General features: G+C 40.4%; 1 protein-coding gene across 2 annotated transcripts in view; it reads right to left on the bottom strand.

The window, feature by feature from the left end:
• Positions 1-3,220: 3,220 nt before the first annotated feature.
• Positions 3,221-17,802, bottom strand: part of LOC119730733 (vacuolar protein sorting-associated protein 13A-like) — a 29,057-nt gene continuing 14,475 nt past the window's right edge. For both annotated transcript variants that reach the window (XM_038203755.1, XM_038203756.1), the window contains 26 exons: positions 17,307-17,438; positions 16,461-16,547; positions 15,959-16,180; positions 15,287-15,370; positions 15,012-15,122; positions 14,444-14,596; positions 13,997-14,128; positions 13,368-13,501; positions 12,972-13,107; positions 12,567-12,678; positions 11,958-12,100; positions 11,059-11,298; positions 10,147-10,281; positions 9,550-9,701; positions 8,926-9,028; positions 8,478-8,597; positions 7,792-7,925; positions 7,140-7,335; positions 6,512-6,587; positions 5,918-6,003; positions 5,561-5,638; positions 4,733-4,969; positions 4,415-4,563; positions 3,952-4,075; positions 3,786-3,845; positions 3,221-3,442 (listed from right to left, as the gene is read on the bottom strand). In XM_038203755.1, the coding sequence (XP_038059683.1) occupies positions 3,353-3,442; positions 3,786-3,845; positions 3,952-4,075; positions 4,415-4,563; positions 4,733-4,969; positions 5,561-5,638; positions 5,918-6,003; positions 6,512-6,587; positions 7,140-7,335; positions 7,792-7,925; positions 8,478-8,597; positions 8,926-9,028; positions 9,550-9,701; positions 10,147-10,281; positions 11,059-11,298; positions 11,958-12,100; positions 12,567-12,678; positions 12,972-13,107; positions 13,368-13,501; positions 13,997-14,128; positions 14,444-14,596; positions 15,012-15,122; positions 15,287-15,370; positions 15,959-16,180; positions 16,461-16,547; positions 17,307-17,438 (3,426 nt within the window). In that variant the 3' untranslated portion in view covers positions 3,221-3,352. The remainder of the gene's footprint in view (positions 3,443-3,785; positions 3,846-3,951; positions 4,076-4,414; positions 4,564-4,732; positions 4,970-5,560; positions 5,639-5,917; positions 6,004-6,511; positions 6,588-7,139; positions 7,336-7,791; positions 7,926-8,477; positions 8,598-8,925; positions 9,029-9,549; positions 9,702-10,146; positions 10,282-11,058; positions 11,299-11,957; positions 12,101-12,566; positions 12,679-12,971; positions 13,108-13,367; positions 13,502-13,996; positions 14,129-14,443; positions 14,597-15,011; positions 15,123-15,286; positions 15,371-15,958; positions 16,181-16,460; positions 16,548-17,306; positions 17,439-17,802) is intronic.

Raw genomic sequence — 17,802 nt, 5'->3', positions numbered from 1 at the left:
GATTAAGTCAGCGTTCCAGATTTTATTGAAATTTAACTCTCAAATGGCTTATGAAGGCAAACCGCAATTCAACAATTTGAATTATTTTACTGCAATCACACATTACTGAATATTCCATGTATAAATGTCAACAATTATGAATAATGAAGAAATTCAATGCAAGAATTTATAACCATGCCAGTTTTTTTTATTGTATTCATCAATGAAACTGGTGAATAGCATTTGACAGCTTTCAAAATTTATTTCCAATATATAGTTTTCTGATATTGCACAAAGGTAGCTATAACAGGAATTTGAGAAAGAACTGATAAGCAACCATCTTTGATATGGCATTCATGTTGATTGGTCACTAAATATAATTGCATATCTAGAGTGTTTATAGATATATTACAGAATTACAGAATATTTGAATGTGGTACATAATGTTGACTTGCCACTCTTGATTTCTTGTGACATGATGTGTCTTTTTGAGCTTTCTAAAATTTATGGTAAGCAACAAACCATAAAAAATGGCTTTTTATATGTGTTGCCAATTTATCTAATAATAATGCGTTGCAGGTTGCTGGATCAGATTTAAAAGAAATTGTATGTTTTCTGCTGTTTAGCAGGTCTAAGAATGCGTGACCCACACAAACTCACTGTTAGACCAGGATAGGCCAAAATGCACAACACAAGGAGAGTGTGTCTCCTTTTACAGTCGGAATGCACAGAAACTAAGCATTTTCAACATGTACAATCTCAGAATGCTTGCAATATATCCCCCTCCCTCTATTGGCCAATTCTGTCCCCGCCCCCTTTTTCTTACCACGTATCTGTCTTTTACACTAATTCAAAGAGGGAATGGGTGATAGAACTCTACAACATGGAATGTACTATTAACTGAATGATACACCTGCTGAACACTATGTGTATTCACAATGTAAAGCTACATATCAGGTACATTTATACTTGTAATGTAGAAAGAATAGCAGTAACATACTCATTATTAAACTTATGCACTTACACATAAATGTTTGTAACTACAGCTATACGCATTGTAATGCCTATATCAATAAATTGTCTTCAAGTTTTCAATCCAAGACTGCCTCATGTCTCATACAAGGAGTGTGGTTAACATTTCAAATCCTGCGGGACAGAGACTTTGGTCATTTGGTTAAGGAATGCAGCTAGTTTTCAAGTTAATGTCTGTTCCTGCCATGCTTTAGTATGGGCTCCGTGCGTTTCCAAAAGAGGGCGCATTTTTAACACTTTTGAGAGCCCCCTACACGTGTGCGTAACGAAATGTACTGGTTTGGGCATGAAGTACGCCCGACTAAATGTGCCAAAGCTATAGCCACAGCGTCTTCGTGTGAGCGTCAGGTGGTTGGCGCGCGAATACGTTTGAATTTAACTTGCGATGGTCTCCCAGACTTATCCCCGCCCCAAATAACTTTGGATCATTTTAAATACGTAGTGGATGGAACAAGAACCAGTCTAGGTTTCCCCCAACTCTCCTTTTCTGGCCGTTGTAGGAGTACTTGGGCATGGAGCTTCGACAGATTACGAAAGGACTTTATCGGTTACAAGTGTTTATCTAACAGAAGATACACAAGAAAAAGCTAATTTCAGAGCTTAACGCAATACAACAGTACAATTTCACACATTTTTTAAATTTGGATGCCACTAAAACAAAGATGAAACACAATCCATATTACACGACAAGTTAAACAAACTTAAAGCTTACGCAAGGTGATGCCGTCAAGTTTTGGCCAGTTTATACTTTTAAGTCCAAATGCTAATCAGACCAAATGAAATCGGTGGTCTTTTGCTGATGTTACATCAATAACGAGTGCGAAACTCAAGTGAAAATTAACTTATTAAAATATGACTTCAAAATAATGCATTACTACAAAAAAAATGCACAATCTGAAACGGAGAGAATTAAAATAGTGCAACCCCCCAAAACGGTAAAAATGTAAAAAGCATAGCTTTGCTTAATATGCATAATTTTTACAAGCAGGGAATATAATTGTTCATGTATGCTTTCATTCAAAATTATCACCGTTTAATAAAATTTGGTTTAAAATGAAAACAAAACTGGGAAAATGAAGACAAATTAAAATCAAAAGAAAATGTAACAAACTTAGATGTGTTAGAAATTGTTCATTGATATTTTCTTTAAAACTTTTTCAAATGTAAACACATTTTTCGTAATTTATGATATATAGAAACACCCCCACAAAAAAAAAAAATAGCATGAAATTTGACGAAAGCATTACGTGTTTTAAAAAAAAATGTGCTAAAATGATGAAATCAAAAACAAAAATGGAAACAAATACTGACTTTTAGTACTTTCAGTAAAAAGCAGCAACGGAAATATATTTCTGTGACTAGTACAGTTAGTTTTGCCAGACAAGGATTGCCACTCAAAATTACATTCGAAAACTAACCAAATATCAATAAAGTACAATTGTGTTAAATTTATGCACGTTACAATGTATGCTGTCCTTTACTAAGGTTAAATGGATCGTTACCTTTGGAAATGTCACAGAAAACAAACAAAATAAAATAAACATATGTCATAAAACCATCAAGTAATACTTTGTGACAGTAAACATTATCCTTCACTTACACATTATACTAGTTACTGTTTGACTGAACATATCTTAAAAATCATTTAAATTACTTGGAACAGTCTTTATATTGACTGCAATAGTACATTCAGCTATAGCTTGCCTATAAACCAATACTTTGGAGCATTTCTGCCGTTAATTTTTTCCCCGATATTTACTTTTTTTTTCATCACAGGAGGGAAAACTCTACATAATGACCCTCCTCCGTGGTTATACATATACAGTGCACAGTAGTATACATACTGTAATACATTGTTTATATTTGTATACATTTTGTATACAGTGTATACATTTTGTATACAGTGTATACATTTTGTATACAGTGTATACATTTTGTATACAGTGTATACATTTTGTATACAGTGTATACATTTTGTATACAGTGTATACATTTTGTATACAGTGTATACATTTTGTATACAGTTCATACATTTTGTATACAGTTCATACATTTTGTATACAGTTCATGCATTTTGTATACAGTTCATGCATTTTGTATACAGTTCATGCATTTTGTATACAGTTCATGCATTTTGTATACAGTTCATGCATTTTGTATACAGTTCATACATTTTGTATACAGTTCATACATTTTGTATACAGTTCATACATTTTGTATACAGTTCATACATTTTGTACACAGTGTATACATTTTGTATACAGTGTATACATTTTTGCAGTGTATACAAGGTTAAGGTCACTGACCTGGCATTGCTGTGTACTTAGCCTGGTCTTGTCTATCAGTGATCTGTTACTGTCAGGAAGGCATCAGTAGCAGGGCTGACCAGGCTAGCTTGGTTCATGGCCTCCTCTACCTTGTGCAGTACCCACTGTGTTACAATGTATAAAATAAGTCATTTTATTCATGTGCTGCTTATCAGAGCTTTCTGATCAAATATTACAACTTAGACGAAACAGAGAAGGCATTACCAACCCTGAACAAATAACTGCAAACTTTCAACAATCCAATGGAATGTACTTCAAATTCCATGTCCACAAAGCATTGACAAAGTTAACTTAAATACTGTTAACACCCTCCTGTGACATCACACTTTTGGTTTATCTCGCCATTACTAAAAAAAATAGCAGCAAGTCAGTATATTTAAAAAAATATGAATATAAATTACCGATGAGACATTCCTTCCAAAGCAAGAATTGATAACAACCACTCACCTGTGCAGTCTCCTCGTCATCACATCGGATTTCTCGCTCGACGACATCCGAGCCCTCCGGCTGTCAAGAACAAATTATGCAATATGGTTCATGAAATATGCAACATTGCTGAAAACAACATCTAGCCCCTACACTAGGTGGTAAAGTGACTGATGCGTAAACCTACCTGGACTTTGTAGATGATTTTGTTTGGGCCGATCGTCGGATCACCAATGAGGGAAGTGAAGAGATCTGACTGCTCCAAGTCCCAGCCTCCCCACCACCTGCATCTCTCCAATAGCAAGATCCTCCTGAGAAACCACAAAGCAAACCCTTATGGTGACCAAATGTTCACTTGTCCTGGTTGCCTCTTGTGCTTCTCATTTGTGTGTTCTGTTTGTCGCTCAATTCATTGCGAGTAACCACCACTAGAAACTTCCGAGAGAAAACAGTCAATCTAACTGTAAACTGGCCAGCCCTCTATTCTATCTTAATCCTTCGATTACTTAGTCCGGCCCTGACAAGGGCTAATGGCTTTAGGTAAAATTAAAGCCGCACAAAATTGTAAACAAATTTTTTAATGTCTTGGATGTAAAAAAAGGAGGAAATCGACTGATTTAAGGAATGTGTTGAGATGGATTCTCACATACTTATTAGTTAAGAGGACTACATCCGGCGTGCTGTCTGACGTGACGACAGCATGAAAGAAGTAGACATCTGTCTTGTAGAGATCACTGCGACGGATCTTGTGAAGCATTGAGTTGCCCTTGGCTTCATACAGTGAGTACGGCTCCAGACCCTGCAGAATCACAACACAGAGGTTTGGGAATAAACAATTTGCAAACCTTGCATGTAGCGAATTCCAGCGTTATGTAATGTCTGTGAAGGACCTCTTAAAAACTTGGTGAATAAACCTCCCGCAATCTTCAGGAGACTGCAAACGCTATCAATCTGAGTCCCGGACTTACCACGTTAGGATCAATGAACCTTGGTATGCGCATCCTGATCACGATGTTCTCGCCCATCTCCGTAGCTCTCTCGATCCCATCTAAGATGACGGTGACTCCATCCACCAATCCTCCTGCCGGCTTACTGATCAGACCGAGTAGCCCCTTACCGATGCCCTTGAAGAAGCCCTTGAGACCTCCATCGTGAGCTCCCTTGATGGGGCTTGTGAAGACCCCTGACAGACCCATGACAATACCCTGAAACATACACACCAACAGATTGGATTTAATGGGAGCTTTCCTCAGTTATACAAGAAACGACTCAAACAATGTCATCGACAAAGAGCCAAAAAAAAAAAAACCCACAGGTATCATTTCAGCTTCCGATTTTATGAAACTCATAACTTATAACTAACGATGCATCGCAGCACTGCGATTCGTCGTATCCTGTGATGTGTCACAGGTGCGACGCGTCCTGCGATCCATTTTACAAAACCAGCATAAGCACGACACGGCGTAGGTGTATTTATAGCACAAATCGGTGACTCATTTATGTACTAATACACGCCAGAAAACCTCAAATTGAAGCTCTTTTAAATCAGCTATATTTTTCCAATCTGCCAAATTTTTCTGTCAGATCACCAATTTACAGAATTCTGCTAGAAATCTGCTTAAAAAGTTCATTCTGCTAAATTTTCTGTCAAACTCATTTTTGGGGGGGAAAAATTTCTGCTAAAAATTCGGCAAAAACGCTTACATATATAAGCATATAAGCATTTTTTTCTACCGAGTTTTTAGTGTTCTGCAAAATTGGGAAAATCACTGGTTATAGTTTGGCTGTAGACTTACCATGATAAATCCTTGTCCAGCGTACAAGAAACTCTTGGGCAAGCTGTCGGGATGTCGCTGCAACCGTTGAAGTCGTCTCTGTCATACACAACCATTTAAACAACATGAACTCATGTCATTCATGTGCAATCATTGCATCACATTTTAATCTTATCTGTTTAAATCGATTTCTTTCTGCAAAATTGTCTACAACCCTATTCAACATGGATAATGCAACTGAAAAATGCCTGTGTTGCAGGAGATGTATAGCAAACTACCCTTACATCCTTAGCGTATGTTTACATTGTGATGGTAGTAAAAAAGAACTAGATGTTTAATTAGGGAATTTCCAGGGTATTCCAGTCACTGTCCACCCACCCTCTGGTAATCCTCATCGAAGGACAGGACGGCCAGAGCTCTGCCTAAGGTGCCCGAGAGACCGTGAAGTGTATCAGCAACGCCACCTGCAACAAAGTAGACATCAGACTCAGTAACTTACGGCAACAGACATTGTAAGATTATCCTGTATGACAATTAGAACCAGCTATGGGAAAGGAATGGGCATTCGCTTAACATCGCATAGCATCATTATCCGGAATGACCTTTGACCTTGGCTACCTAATTGAAATACCGAAATGGCTAATAGTCTTCATAGTCTTGCCCCGAATTACTCCGACTCCAATTTTTTCTTAACCTACGTGTGCCATACCATCCTCACCTTCATACAGACACCATTCATGTTTAGTCCCTTCTACTGCCTATATGGAATAAACAATGCTCTCACGTCAAGGACAACGCAAACCCTGGTACATTCAAATCGACCAGCAAGACACCTTTTCAAGCACATAACTCATTGTCATTGTTATGCTGCACAGTGCAGTGGGACGCTGTCTGAAACTGCATTAAAATCTGAAAACGAATCATGAGAATTTTGACCATTTTGGTTTAGAGTTGTCGGTAGTGTGAACTCACCCACAGTGTGTCCAAGCAAGCTCTGAACACCTCTGGCTAGACCCTCAGCAAACTCTCCCGGACCCTGGATGGCACCCTAGGGAAGAGTATCAAACAGAAAGAGACAGCGAGTGAGTGACTTGTTTAACATGCTGTGACTTGACCTTTTGGATATTCATGCAGCAAGCAGTTACCCTGCTAAGTGCAACCAAATGCAACAGTGGACTATGAATAATGTGTCGATATTCATAGTACAACATTAGCAGAACCTTAGCACATCCGTAGGACATTCGAAGCAAATTCGTAGAGATTTCTACCATGAATGACCTACAAATCTCCAAGAATGTGTACGCATAGCCACGGTTGTCCTACAGATGTCCCACAGTTGCGCTACGGATTGATTTTCATGACGTTTCACCATGGAAGTTTCAAACAGTTTAAAACTTCCGTTGCCCCTCCACGAATACCCAAGGAAGAGGACGGATAACCACGGAGGTACTATATATTATTACGGTACTCCCACGGTTTATCTGGAATTTTAAACCGTGCAGATCCGTAGCTCCAAACCGTAAATGTGTGACTGGGGCTTAAACCAGTCGGTCTCAAGTTTCAGGAATTATAAATCAAGACTTAGAAAAACTGAACTTACAAGATAGGGCTCGTAGAAGAAGTCACTGATTCCCTCCTTGACGTCTCTGAAGAGACCGTAGGGATTGCCCAGGACATCCAAGCCCAGGATGAAGACATACGCCTGCTTGATTCCTTGAGAGATGTAATGACCTTTGACATCTTCCAACAGCTGGTCAGAGGTCAACAAGACATTGGTTCTCTCAAAGAAGGCCAGTCTGTTAGTAAAGAAATGTGAAGATGTAGTCAGGGTACTAGACTTGCTTGAAATTGAACCATTGTACTTCTTCAACATTGGGTTTTGCCCTTCGCCAACATGTTTTTTACACACTGTATGGGCTCCATGCGCCAACAAAAGAGGGCACGTTTTTACCTCTTCTGAGAGCTCTGTGGACGGGACACTGCGTGCGCGTACTGCACTGTACTGATTCGGGCGCGAAGTACGCACGACTTCCTGAATTCCTCCCCCCCCAAAAAAAAACCATTTGGAGAAGCTGTAATACCGTATGTTCCGCCAAATATGACATCATCATTTTGGTCATGAGCGAATGTTGGTATCAAATAAGTACAAAATCAAATAATTTGGGAAAACTCTTGGAAATGGTACAAGCAAGACTGAAAATGAAGCTAAATGGCATGCAACTGTTTATTGCATCTTGCTACTCGTTACTCACTTCAATTCCACCTCAGTCACCTCAGTGAGCGTTGAACCGACCGACTCGACAAAGAATCGCACCAGATCCTTCTTGAAGCTGGTTGGCCTGGCAACAACATGGGGCTCCCCACTCAGGGACAAGCTCACTATGATCTGCAAAGGATAGAGAAGACTACAATCGTGATATCCCACAGGGAGTGTGCCATGACTTTTTATAAACTTAATCCATGATCGTTTTAGGCTTATAAAAAATATAGTATCCAAGACAGAGGTATAACAATAAATTTTGATGGTTAGGCCAAAAAAAAAAATAAGTCGGTCTCTGGTCAGCGCGCGCGTCGATTTTAATCATGCGCGTCGATCTTTTTTTCCCCAAAATGTTCCGCGGTAGCTCCAACAGCGCCCTCTATTTCCGCACCTCCTCAATTTTTTTTTACCAAAGAGCACCAAGGAATGGGAAATTGCACCAAGGCAAAATGATCGAAAGCACCAAGGCAAATTATGGAGGACACTAATGTACATGAGGACACCAAAAAAGCAAAATAGTACCCACCTTGTCTGTACAATCCATGCTTGAAAAAAAAAAAAAAAGCAAAAAAAAAAAAAAAGCCGCGTGGCCGCGTCAATTCCGGAACTTTGGTCTGACCAGAGACCGAATATTTTTTTTTTTTGGCCTTAGTCTTGTTATATAATCCATGCTCTGACCTTGAGTGGAGAAAGATGAAAGTACTCGAAGTATATGGGCGTCTTGCCGTTTGCAACCGCTGAGGAAGAATCACGGAGAGAGCGTTGTATGTAGGTCAGATCGGCTTGCAATGATACAACCTGTTAGAAAGGAAAAAGTAATATACATTACAGCTAAATCCAAAAGAAATGAATGGTCTATTCAATGTTAGACAATTAATTTAAGGGGCTTTTTGTACCAGCATTTGCTAGCTGAATTGTTTCATGCTTTTCTGACATAATGCCACTATTCAGAGTGATCCCCGTTTGCTATTTCCCAGGTCTGTATCATGACTATGAGCGTACTCCCTGGCTGTATGGCATACTGGTTTATGGCTTCTGACTAGCACCCCTTGAACAAAGATATTGCCCAATTGGGGCACTGGAAAATGCTGACACAAGGAGCTGGGTGTGGGCGTTGTCAACTCACCTCATCTTCTTCCTCTTGCAGTCCAGAGACGATGTCTAAGACAGACAGCAGGAAACCGTTGTCAATCTTGAGACTAGCTTCTTGAACAAGCACCTTGAAATACCTGACAACACAAAGATAAAGGGCAGTCAAAATGAGAACAGAAACCAGTTTCAATCTTCAATTTTCCTGAAATATTCCAGCTAATTGAGAACAAAAAGTTTTGTTAGTATGGTTAGAGGGTGAATAGTACACAAATATTGACTGCTTCGAGTGTTGTAGTAAAAGTAGCCTCCCGAGGTGATCCATGAAGCATTGTATTTTCCCGAGGCGAGGCCAGCTCTGTAGCACTAGCATTTGGAAACAAACGCGCAACAAGCAACACGTAATGCACACACCGTATGCATTTGCACACAATGTCTATAGTACTCTGGTTGCTACGGGTATACCTCGGTTGCTATGGGCATAGTACTTTTGGCAGTGCACAGCAAGATAGCAAAAATAGCGAATGCCATGTGACTCGGTCTCAGCCAATCAAGATACAGAATCGATGTCTAGAATCGATTTCTAGACAGAGTATCTTTCCAAGATTGCCATCGTTTAAATTTCACTTTTCCTTTTAGATTCTCGACTGTGTCTACTCACTTGACTGTGTCGACATCATTCTCTGGTACCTGACGTCGTAGCAATGCCATTTCAATGAACGGTCGGGGACCTGTCTTCTTGAGAATAGCCTTAGGAATGGGGAGGACGTTTAGGACCGTTGGGAAGTAAGCATCAAAGAGTTGGTTGTCGATCTGAAGAAAACAAGAAAAGACACGAAAACAACAGGACAAATGGATGATTTTCAATGGATTTTTTTTAAAACTGTTTTAGGCCTTCACTGACACACTACATGGTGTCCCAAAAAATAAAACGAACCCTCAACCCTCAAATGAACGAAACCTTGGATATAAAGCTTTATATAAGTGCCACATTATTATTATCATTATTACTTGAATGAGTCATTTCCGCAACATTAGTGTCAAAAACTGAGTCACACTGAGTCTCAAAGATGCTCCAACTCAAAACAACACACATTCAACCAAAAACCCCAAAACCAAAATAAATGGTGACAAAAGTGGAAGTCTGTTCATAGTCCTAACCATCCCTGATGACTTTCTCCAGAGCTTGGTTAACGCTACAACCCTCTTCTACTCGCAACAACTATCCCTAGTTCTTCTTCAGAATTCAAGATCCTACCTGGACTTTCTGGACTTTGACATGCAGCCCAGTGTGGTGATCAGACTTCCTGAAGTGCACCCAGAGGGCTGGGTTGAAGAGTCGACGTAGACGACCCTCGATGGGTTTACTGATGGTCTTGTTAACCAGATCAGCCTGCAGATCAAATCATGAACATGGACTGCAAGTTAATCGCAAGTCCAGTCACAAGTCAATCACAAGTCCAGTCTCAAGTACATCACAAGTCCAGTCTCAAGTAAATCACAAGTCTAGTCACAAGTAAATCACAAGTCAGTCTCAAGAAAATCACAAGTCCAGTCTCAAGTAAACCACAAGTAAATCACAAGTCCAGTCTCAAGTAAACTACAAGTCCAGTCACAAGTCAATCACAAGTCCAGTCACAAGTAAATCGCAAGTCCAGTCTCAAGTAAATCGCAAGTCCAGTCACAAGTAACAGTGGATGAATAAGCACAAAGGAATGTCTTTATCAAAGCTCATTTGAATAGCTTGTGGGTTGAATCACGGATCCTCTACACAAGGATAAATGACTTTCCCAAATTTCTGATACGGCACTTGTGCGTCTTGCATGCGCGAGCGCGAGACTCGGCGCGCGACAGCAGTTTTTCAGTGGTCAAATTTCTGTCAGGACGCCAGCTGCCTACGATCATGATGCGCGCGCATTGTTCTACATGTTCTGTGCGTTGCTCTATGCGCTGACGCGGCATATCACGCATGTAGACAAACCGTTCCGTACTTTTGTACACAAGCTCAGGTGAGTGGTTTATCCTTGTGTAGCGGATCCGTGGTTGAATTGGGACTGGAGGACATGCAACGGACTTGTGATGGACTTGCAGAAACATGTGATGGACTCGACTACATCCCAGTAAACTCCCTATAACATCTAATCCACTATTTTTGGGTGAATCCACTAACCTCCACAGCCTCTTCAATCGCCACGGATCCCGCTCCTATCCTGAACTTGTCCTCTAGGATGGAAGACAGCTCCATGTTGAGTGACTTCCATTTATCTGGTTTGGTTTCCACCTCCCATCTGGCAGGTGGGCAGTACAGGCTGACATAGGCAACCTCCTCATACAGGGAGTTGATCAGGGACAGACCCAAACCTTCTAGTGAGATGAACAGCTCCAGGCTGGCCAGTTCAGAGATGTTAGCCTATAAGTTTAAGTTTAAAAGAAATGCAATTTTAGTCACACACAAAAAAAAACAACCACCAACAAAAATCTTAATTTTCCCACTGTTTTGGTGAATAATATATTTACCTTCAACTCCACATATGTACCTTCATCGCCAATATGCTGGCTTGAAATGGCATTGGTTGAGGTTGGCGTAGCGGTAATTTGTTCGCCTTCCACCGCTGTGACCCAGGTTCGAACCCCACCTGGACCAATATGTGGAATGGGTTTTCAGTCCCTGCCTGATTCCGTGGGTTTTCCAACAGAATATTCTGCTGGGATTTTCCTCCCACCTCTAAAACTGTTCTTCACATTGTCTTCTCTTTACTGGGCCCCATGGGAGACCAGTGGATTCCACTGAATGGGCTACCCAGTTAAAATAAAAAACACACAATTTGATCACAGAGTGAAGCTAATAAATAAATATTAGACTTCCATGCCAAATCTTTAAGCAATGCATCATTAATTGTCAGGTCACATGATTGTCGTGATTCTACTGATCACTCTGTTAGACTGATAAATGTCTCATGAGAATAGAACAGAATCTTGCGGAGCTATGAGGAGAGTAGGTCTCAACGATCGTCATGAATCTAGGACTGAGTTTAACGAAGGACTGAATTGAATGTTTCAAGAGAGTACCTGTGAGGCAGCTCTAGCGATGCGAGGGCTCTGAGTGAACATGAGGACTCTCTGCAAACCATCCATGTAAGACACCCAGAAGATGGTCGTCTTCTCCTTACGATGCATCAATGGGTGCTCCATCAGGCTATCTACTGCATCCTCTGTAATAAGATCATTGAAAACCTTGTATATTGTGTGTGTGTGTGTAGGCATGCGCAGACATCCAGGAATATTTTACTATTATCTAGCTCCCAGATCTGATAATGCATGGTTATGTGTTCTAACATAGAATCTAATGTTTTAAGTCCCACTACGTGAATATTAACATAGACGTGACGAAAGGAATTGTTACATTTAAAATTAGACAAAATATATATCAGATCTCTGTAACTAGTTACTTTCATACTCGGCACATATATCAGCATGGCTCTGGCAAATCCAAGGTATGATTGTTGTTTTTCAATCATTGTAAATCAATGCGGTAGCAATAAGAGAAAGCATGTAGAGATGCTGATTGTTTGTAACATTCCTCTGGCATAATGTTTGCTCAAAATAGGAACATGCTGGGAACATGCCTAGGACCTTCTGTGTTGTATGATACTCCAGTACCTTCAGCTATTTACAAACCTTCATCTGAGCTGTAGACACTAGCATCATCTCCTTCTACGTACAGTCCATCTCCAGGCATCATGCTTCGTTTGATGCTATCAACGCTGACAGTCACTTTACCCCAACCATCCTGAAACCAGGCATTGGATAATGCATTAATGAGACAAATACGACATATCTTTGGACAATTGGTAGTTACATTTTATGGGAAACTTAGGGGGCTCGTTTTGGTCAATTTTCTGGGAATGATTTTATTTCATTATTTTCTTCAAAATGACAGGATGCCCGAAGGAATAATTTCACAGGGAGTTTAGTGCCATTACTATCTTTAAACCAAGTAAGCTTTTTCAGAATAATTTGGTTGGTTATTTTTTGGATAGCTGCAAACGGTCGACTCTACCTTTAAACAATGGTAAATCTTACCCTATCAGTGATGCAATCAAATGACTTCTTGTTTCTGTTGTACAGATTCCACAGAAAGACCCTCTCTGCTGTTGGATCATCCCAGGTGAGGAGCATCGTCTTGTGCGGCTGGAGAAGGAGTCTACCACCAATGTTCCTATTCAAAACAACCAATCAAAATGCTTGGATTGTTTCAGGTTAATTAGCAGAAGATGCTAGATGTAAACTGTTGAATTATGTAGTGTACCTCTCTGGTGCATATTTCGTCACCGTTTTCACAAAGAGCCACACCAGTTAACTTCTTTTTTTTTAATTTCGAGTTTTTTTCACTATTTCGCTTTAAAACATTGTACTTAATCATTTTGACATGCTTCTGTAAGCAAACCAGCATTAATTTCTTAATTACATTCGACTTACTTTTGATTGAAGCGTAGGTTGACATCATCGCACAGATTGTCCACTCTGACTGGTGCTTGTCCGATGGAGTAAGGCATGAAGGTGACCGTGGTTGGTCCTCGCACACCCCCCTCTGTCTCAACGGTTAACGCAGTCTGAATTCAAACAAACAAACAAACCAAAAAAGCTGGTCATTCTCAATAAATTGTCATCTGGTGAAGCAGCCTTCTAAAGTAGAGAAGTCTAGCAAGGTTATATTCTTACACTACATAAAGTTACTGACAAAAGATGACGTGGATTATTTAATCATGCTTATTTGAGATTCAGGCTTTTTAGCGGTACTTTCCTCGCCTTCCACCGCTGTGACCCAGGTTCAAATCCCACCTGTGCCAACATGCATGTGGATTGGGTTTTCAGTCCCTACCTGATTCCGTGGGTTTTCCCCCAGAATATTCTTCTGGGGTTTTCCTCCCACCTCTAAAACTGTAATTTCTTCTCATTGTCTTCTCTCTACAGGTTTCTTCAGGCTTGCGAGCTACAGTGTCTAGGGCACTTTTGAGGAATCCTTGGTTTCATTACCAGAAATAAATAAATAAAAATACTACTAATCCGGTTTTCAAGGGTAACAGAAAAGTTCTCATGAGACCTACCCCTCTCTCCATCCGCAGTACTGTGGAATGTGAGCTGTCAATACTGAAGTGTCTGGAGGAGAGTTGGTCTGGTGTCTCGGCTCTCTTACACATCAACTTCATGGACTCACTACCAGGCCAAAATGGCAGCACCTGCAAACCCATGGGATATAGACATAAGTAGCTTTGCATTTGAAATGCCCCTCGGGAGCAAATGGCACTGTCGGCTTCGCCTCGGGTGCCATTTTCCGCCTCGGATGTACAAACACCATGGACCCTGCCACAGCAGGCAACAATTGTATAATGTTCCATTCCACTCACCTTCACCTCGTGCAATGAAATATTCCATCTGTCACCTCATGAAATTATTCTTACCATTGCACTCATAAACGTTCAGTATTTGTAAAATATAACCACTTTATCTTTATGAACAAGGCCTAAGATGACAATGATAATGTTTCTGCTCACCTCAGTAGGTTTAATATTGACCCATATACCAGCTCGGACTCCCTCCTCCATATAGGACAGTACATGGTCAGTCTTGTTGCGGATTAGGAAATACGGCGTTAGGGTCACTATCTTGGTGAGTGTCAGCTTGGATAAGGAGATCTCCAACCAAAACTGCAAAATAAAATTTAAAAACATAATTTATAAATTTCAATTATTTAGCTGCTTAATTACAAAAAAGTAACTGAAAAACAATTCCTGTTTTTCTTCTTCATAATTAATGTGTGTTGGTATTAAGTCAAGTCTCCATGTGAATGGCGACAGTGGATTTTTTATTTCCATCATGTTACCACTAGGACTGTGAATCGGAACCAGGTACCTGAGTACCTGACCGTTAACGTCAGGAACCCATTCTCGATTATGGGATCGGGAACCCGTCACCAACTTTGCAAATTACTTAGTCACTTCTCAGACAATGAAAGAGAAAGGTTTTGAAGTCATTCGTAGGGAATTTTCAAAATAACAACCAGGCTATATGGAAAACAAAATATACGTCACAAACAGAGGTAAGATACGGTAGATATATTACCTGGTACGTTCTGTCATGGTCTTCATCTTTACAAATGACAACACCAGAGCTTCCGACAGTATCCAGGGAGAAGGACGCTGACCACACCGAATCAAACACTCGCATCTTGGCCTGAAAATTCAACCAAAAAAAACTTGAATTCCTTCGTTCTTGTGGTTGAACGTTAATGCTGATATGTTCACCTTGGCAAATCAATATTGTATGACAGTGATATTGAAGGCTGTGGAAATTTTATCTTAAAACTACTCAATATTTTCAGATTTTGTAGGCCATACCTTTTTTCTCTTGGTGTTCGTGAAACTGAACAGGATCGGTTCGCTCACTGAGTGATTGTTGTACACCTTTCTCGACCTTGAAGCCTGTTTGAAAAGAAAACAAATTTATTTGTTTAACTTCAGCTGGTGTACTTTTAACTTAAAAATTATCAAGGAAAAGTGGATATGTTAGGACCTTTTTTGGTCAAAAAATCAAAACTTCTCGGTCCAACAGTCAAAACAAGTCCAAAATTAAAAATTTCCACTGATTTTATTCAACAGTTTTACTTTCTGTGTTTCGAAACAGCCCTCTAGCTCTATAATGGAGTGTCCAGCTCGCAAGTAAAACGTAAACAACTCCTTTATGGATATTGGCGAGCGCATTGCACCTACTGCGCAATGACATGCAGATGCAGCTGTGGTGAGTGCGTTGTGAATTTAGGACTATAAAATACTGACTCACTGGTAGTATTGCGCATGCCTACGTGAGGATTGTGAACGTTCAGCCAATAAAACGATAAAAGGCACTGGATTTCATAGGAGTCCAAATTTCATGTGACACTGGGAAAGTGTGGAAGACCAGCCAGCCATGTCTTTATCATCCGTTTAAACCGGCCACGTGATGGGCTCTCGACCAATGGGAATGGGTAAACTGTGTTAGCTTTTATGAATCTGAAATGAAGGCAGTCTCACCCTGATTTCTATGGGTAACTCAGACTTGTTGACAATCCAGTAGGGTGTGTATAGGAAGATATCCCACGTCCCGCCGTCTGTCGTGCTGTGAGCCCACAGAGTTAGATACTTCTTCTGATCTCCTTCGGTATCCTTGGTTTCCATGGCCACGGATTCGTGGGATTTCATCTCCCTGGAGACCAGGAGGTTGCCTTCCCAGTTGGCTGATAGGTAACTCTTAACCTGAGGAAAGAATGTAAATCAATCGTTTCTTCCTTGACCGACCCAACTTTTCTGGCACTACAATTATATATGATTTTTTCCCCCAAATTTTCTGGTCCTTCTTAAAGGTACGGTCCATCATATGCAGCTATCCAAAAAGTAACTGACGTAATAATTGGTTGGGGTTGAGGTTGGGCCCTCTAGATTCGTTCACGATTTTTCTTTTTGGACTTAACGATTATATATTTGGCAGTGGTCATTCATTTACGATCCATGGATTTCGAAGGGTTGAATTTCAGACCTGTATCTTCATTTTCTGAGCTTCGCTGAGATCGGTGGAGTAGATCGCCATCTTGTCTCCTTTCAAGAGGAACTTCAGACCATTCTCCTGTCCAAAAAAATGCAGAAAATTTTTTTTAAATAAAAACTGCATGCAACAAAATGGAGGCTAAAGATGACTGAATATGAAAGTACCATGTTGATGTCTTTCAGTTAATTTTCTTAAATCTGAATAATTGGATAGATCAAATAGGACCATTGCCTCCGAGAATTTGGAACACTTTCCACGGTAACTGTTTTTGTATGAGCGTATTTATCTAAGAGCAACATTCTAGTGAGAACGTGCATTGCAAAGAGAACAGAGGAGTTGCAAAATCTCTCCGAAAATTTTCCAAGTTTTATATAACAGTTGCCACTAGTCCCTCTACTGCCCAAAACTGCCCTGCCTGTTACTACCTGAACTGCCAAAATACGCCCACTCCCTGTATGGTTTCACTGATTTATCACGAAGCAAAATAAATGGTAAAAAAGTAAAGTCTGTCCCAAGCCCATACGGCCCATCAGACCGGCGTTAATCTCTATGTTTCCTTGGCATGAAATGACTGAGAATATTTCTGTTACCCCTGGATGGGATGCTAGTCCATCGCAGGTTACTCCCCAGCTAATGCCAGTACCCATTTATACTCCCTGGTGGAGAGAGGCAAGTGGGGGTGAAGTGGTTTGCCCAAGGACTCAACATATGGCCAGCAGTTGAATTCGAACCCCTGATCCTCTGATCATGCGTCACGAACCCTAACCACTAGGCCACACTCCCGGAGAGCCAATTGATTAAAAACTTTGAAATGATTTCTTTGATTGGTTGACTGACCTTCATGGAGTAGACGACATCATACGGGAGGTAGTTGTGGATTGTGATTGGTGGGAAGAGATCCAGGATATACGAAGGCACGTCAGCTGAGGAGTTCAGACTGTCAGAGAGTTTCTGCTCCTTACGAGTCACCTAAATATAAAAAAAAATTGACATCATCAATTGTCTGCTGTGGTGAGGGAAAACTATGGGTCATGATGTGTACAAGCATTGCATTCACTGTGTGGACTTCCGAACAAAAGAGGTCCACATAAACCAGGTAGCAGCGACGTCGTGTGGACTTGCCCACGTCCACACAATGTTTCCCCCTCTCAGGAAAACAGTTTTAGAGGCATTTTTGGGTTGGGTTTATCCGTGGCAAAATGAAAAGAAACACTAAAGGGAATCATAGAAAAAAAATGGGTTGAAAGAGTTTTCAAAGTTTGAGTAAAATGATTTTTTTTCACAGGTTTTTGTTAACTACAAGAAAACAAAAGAATGTCCACACTAGGTATGT

The sequence above is a fragment of the Patiria miniata genome, unplaced genomic scaffold (genome assembly GCF_015706575.1).
Source record: "Patiria miniata isolate m_02_andy unplaced genomic scaffold, ASM1570657v1 HiC_scaffold_22, whole genome shotgun sequence".
NCBI classification, from domain to species: Eukaryota; Metazoa; Echinodermata; class Asteroidea; order Valvatida; family Asterinidae; genus Patiria; species Patiria miniata.
The sequence above is the reverse complement of the archived record's forward strand: the minus strand, read 5'-3'. Positions and strand labels throughout refer to the sequence as shown.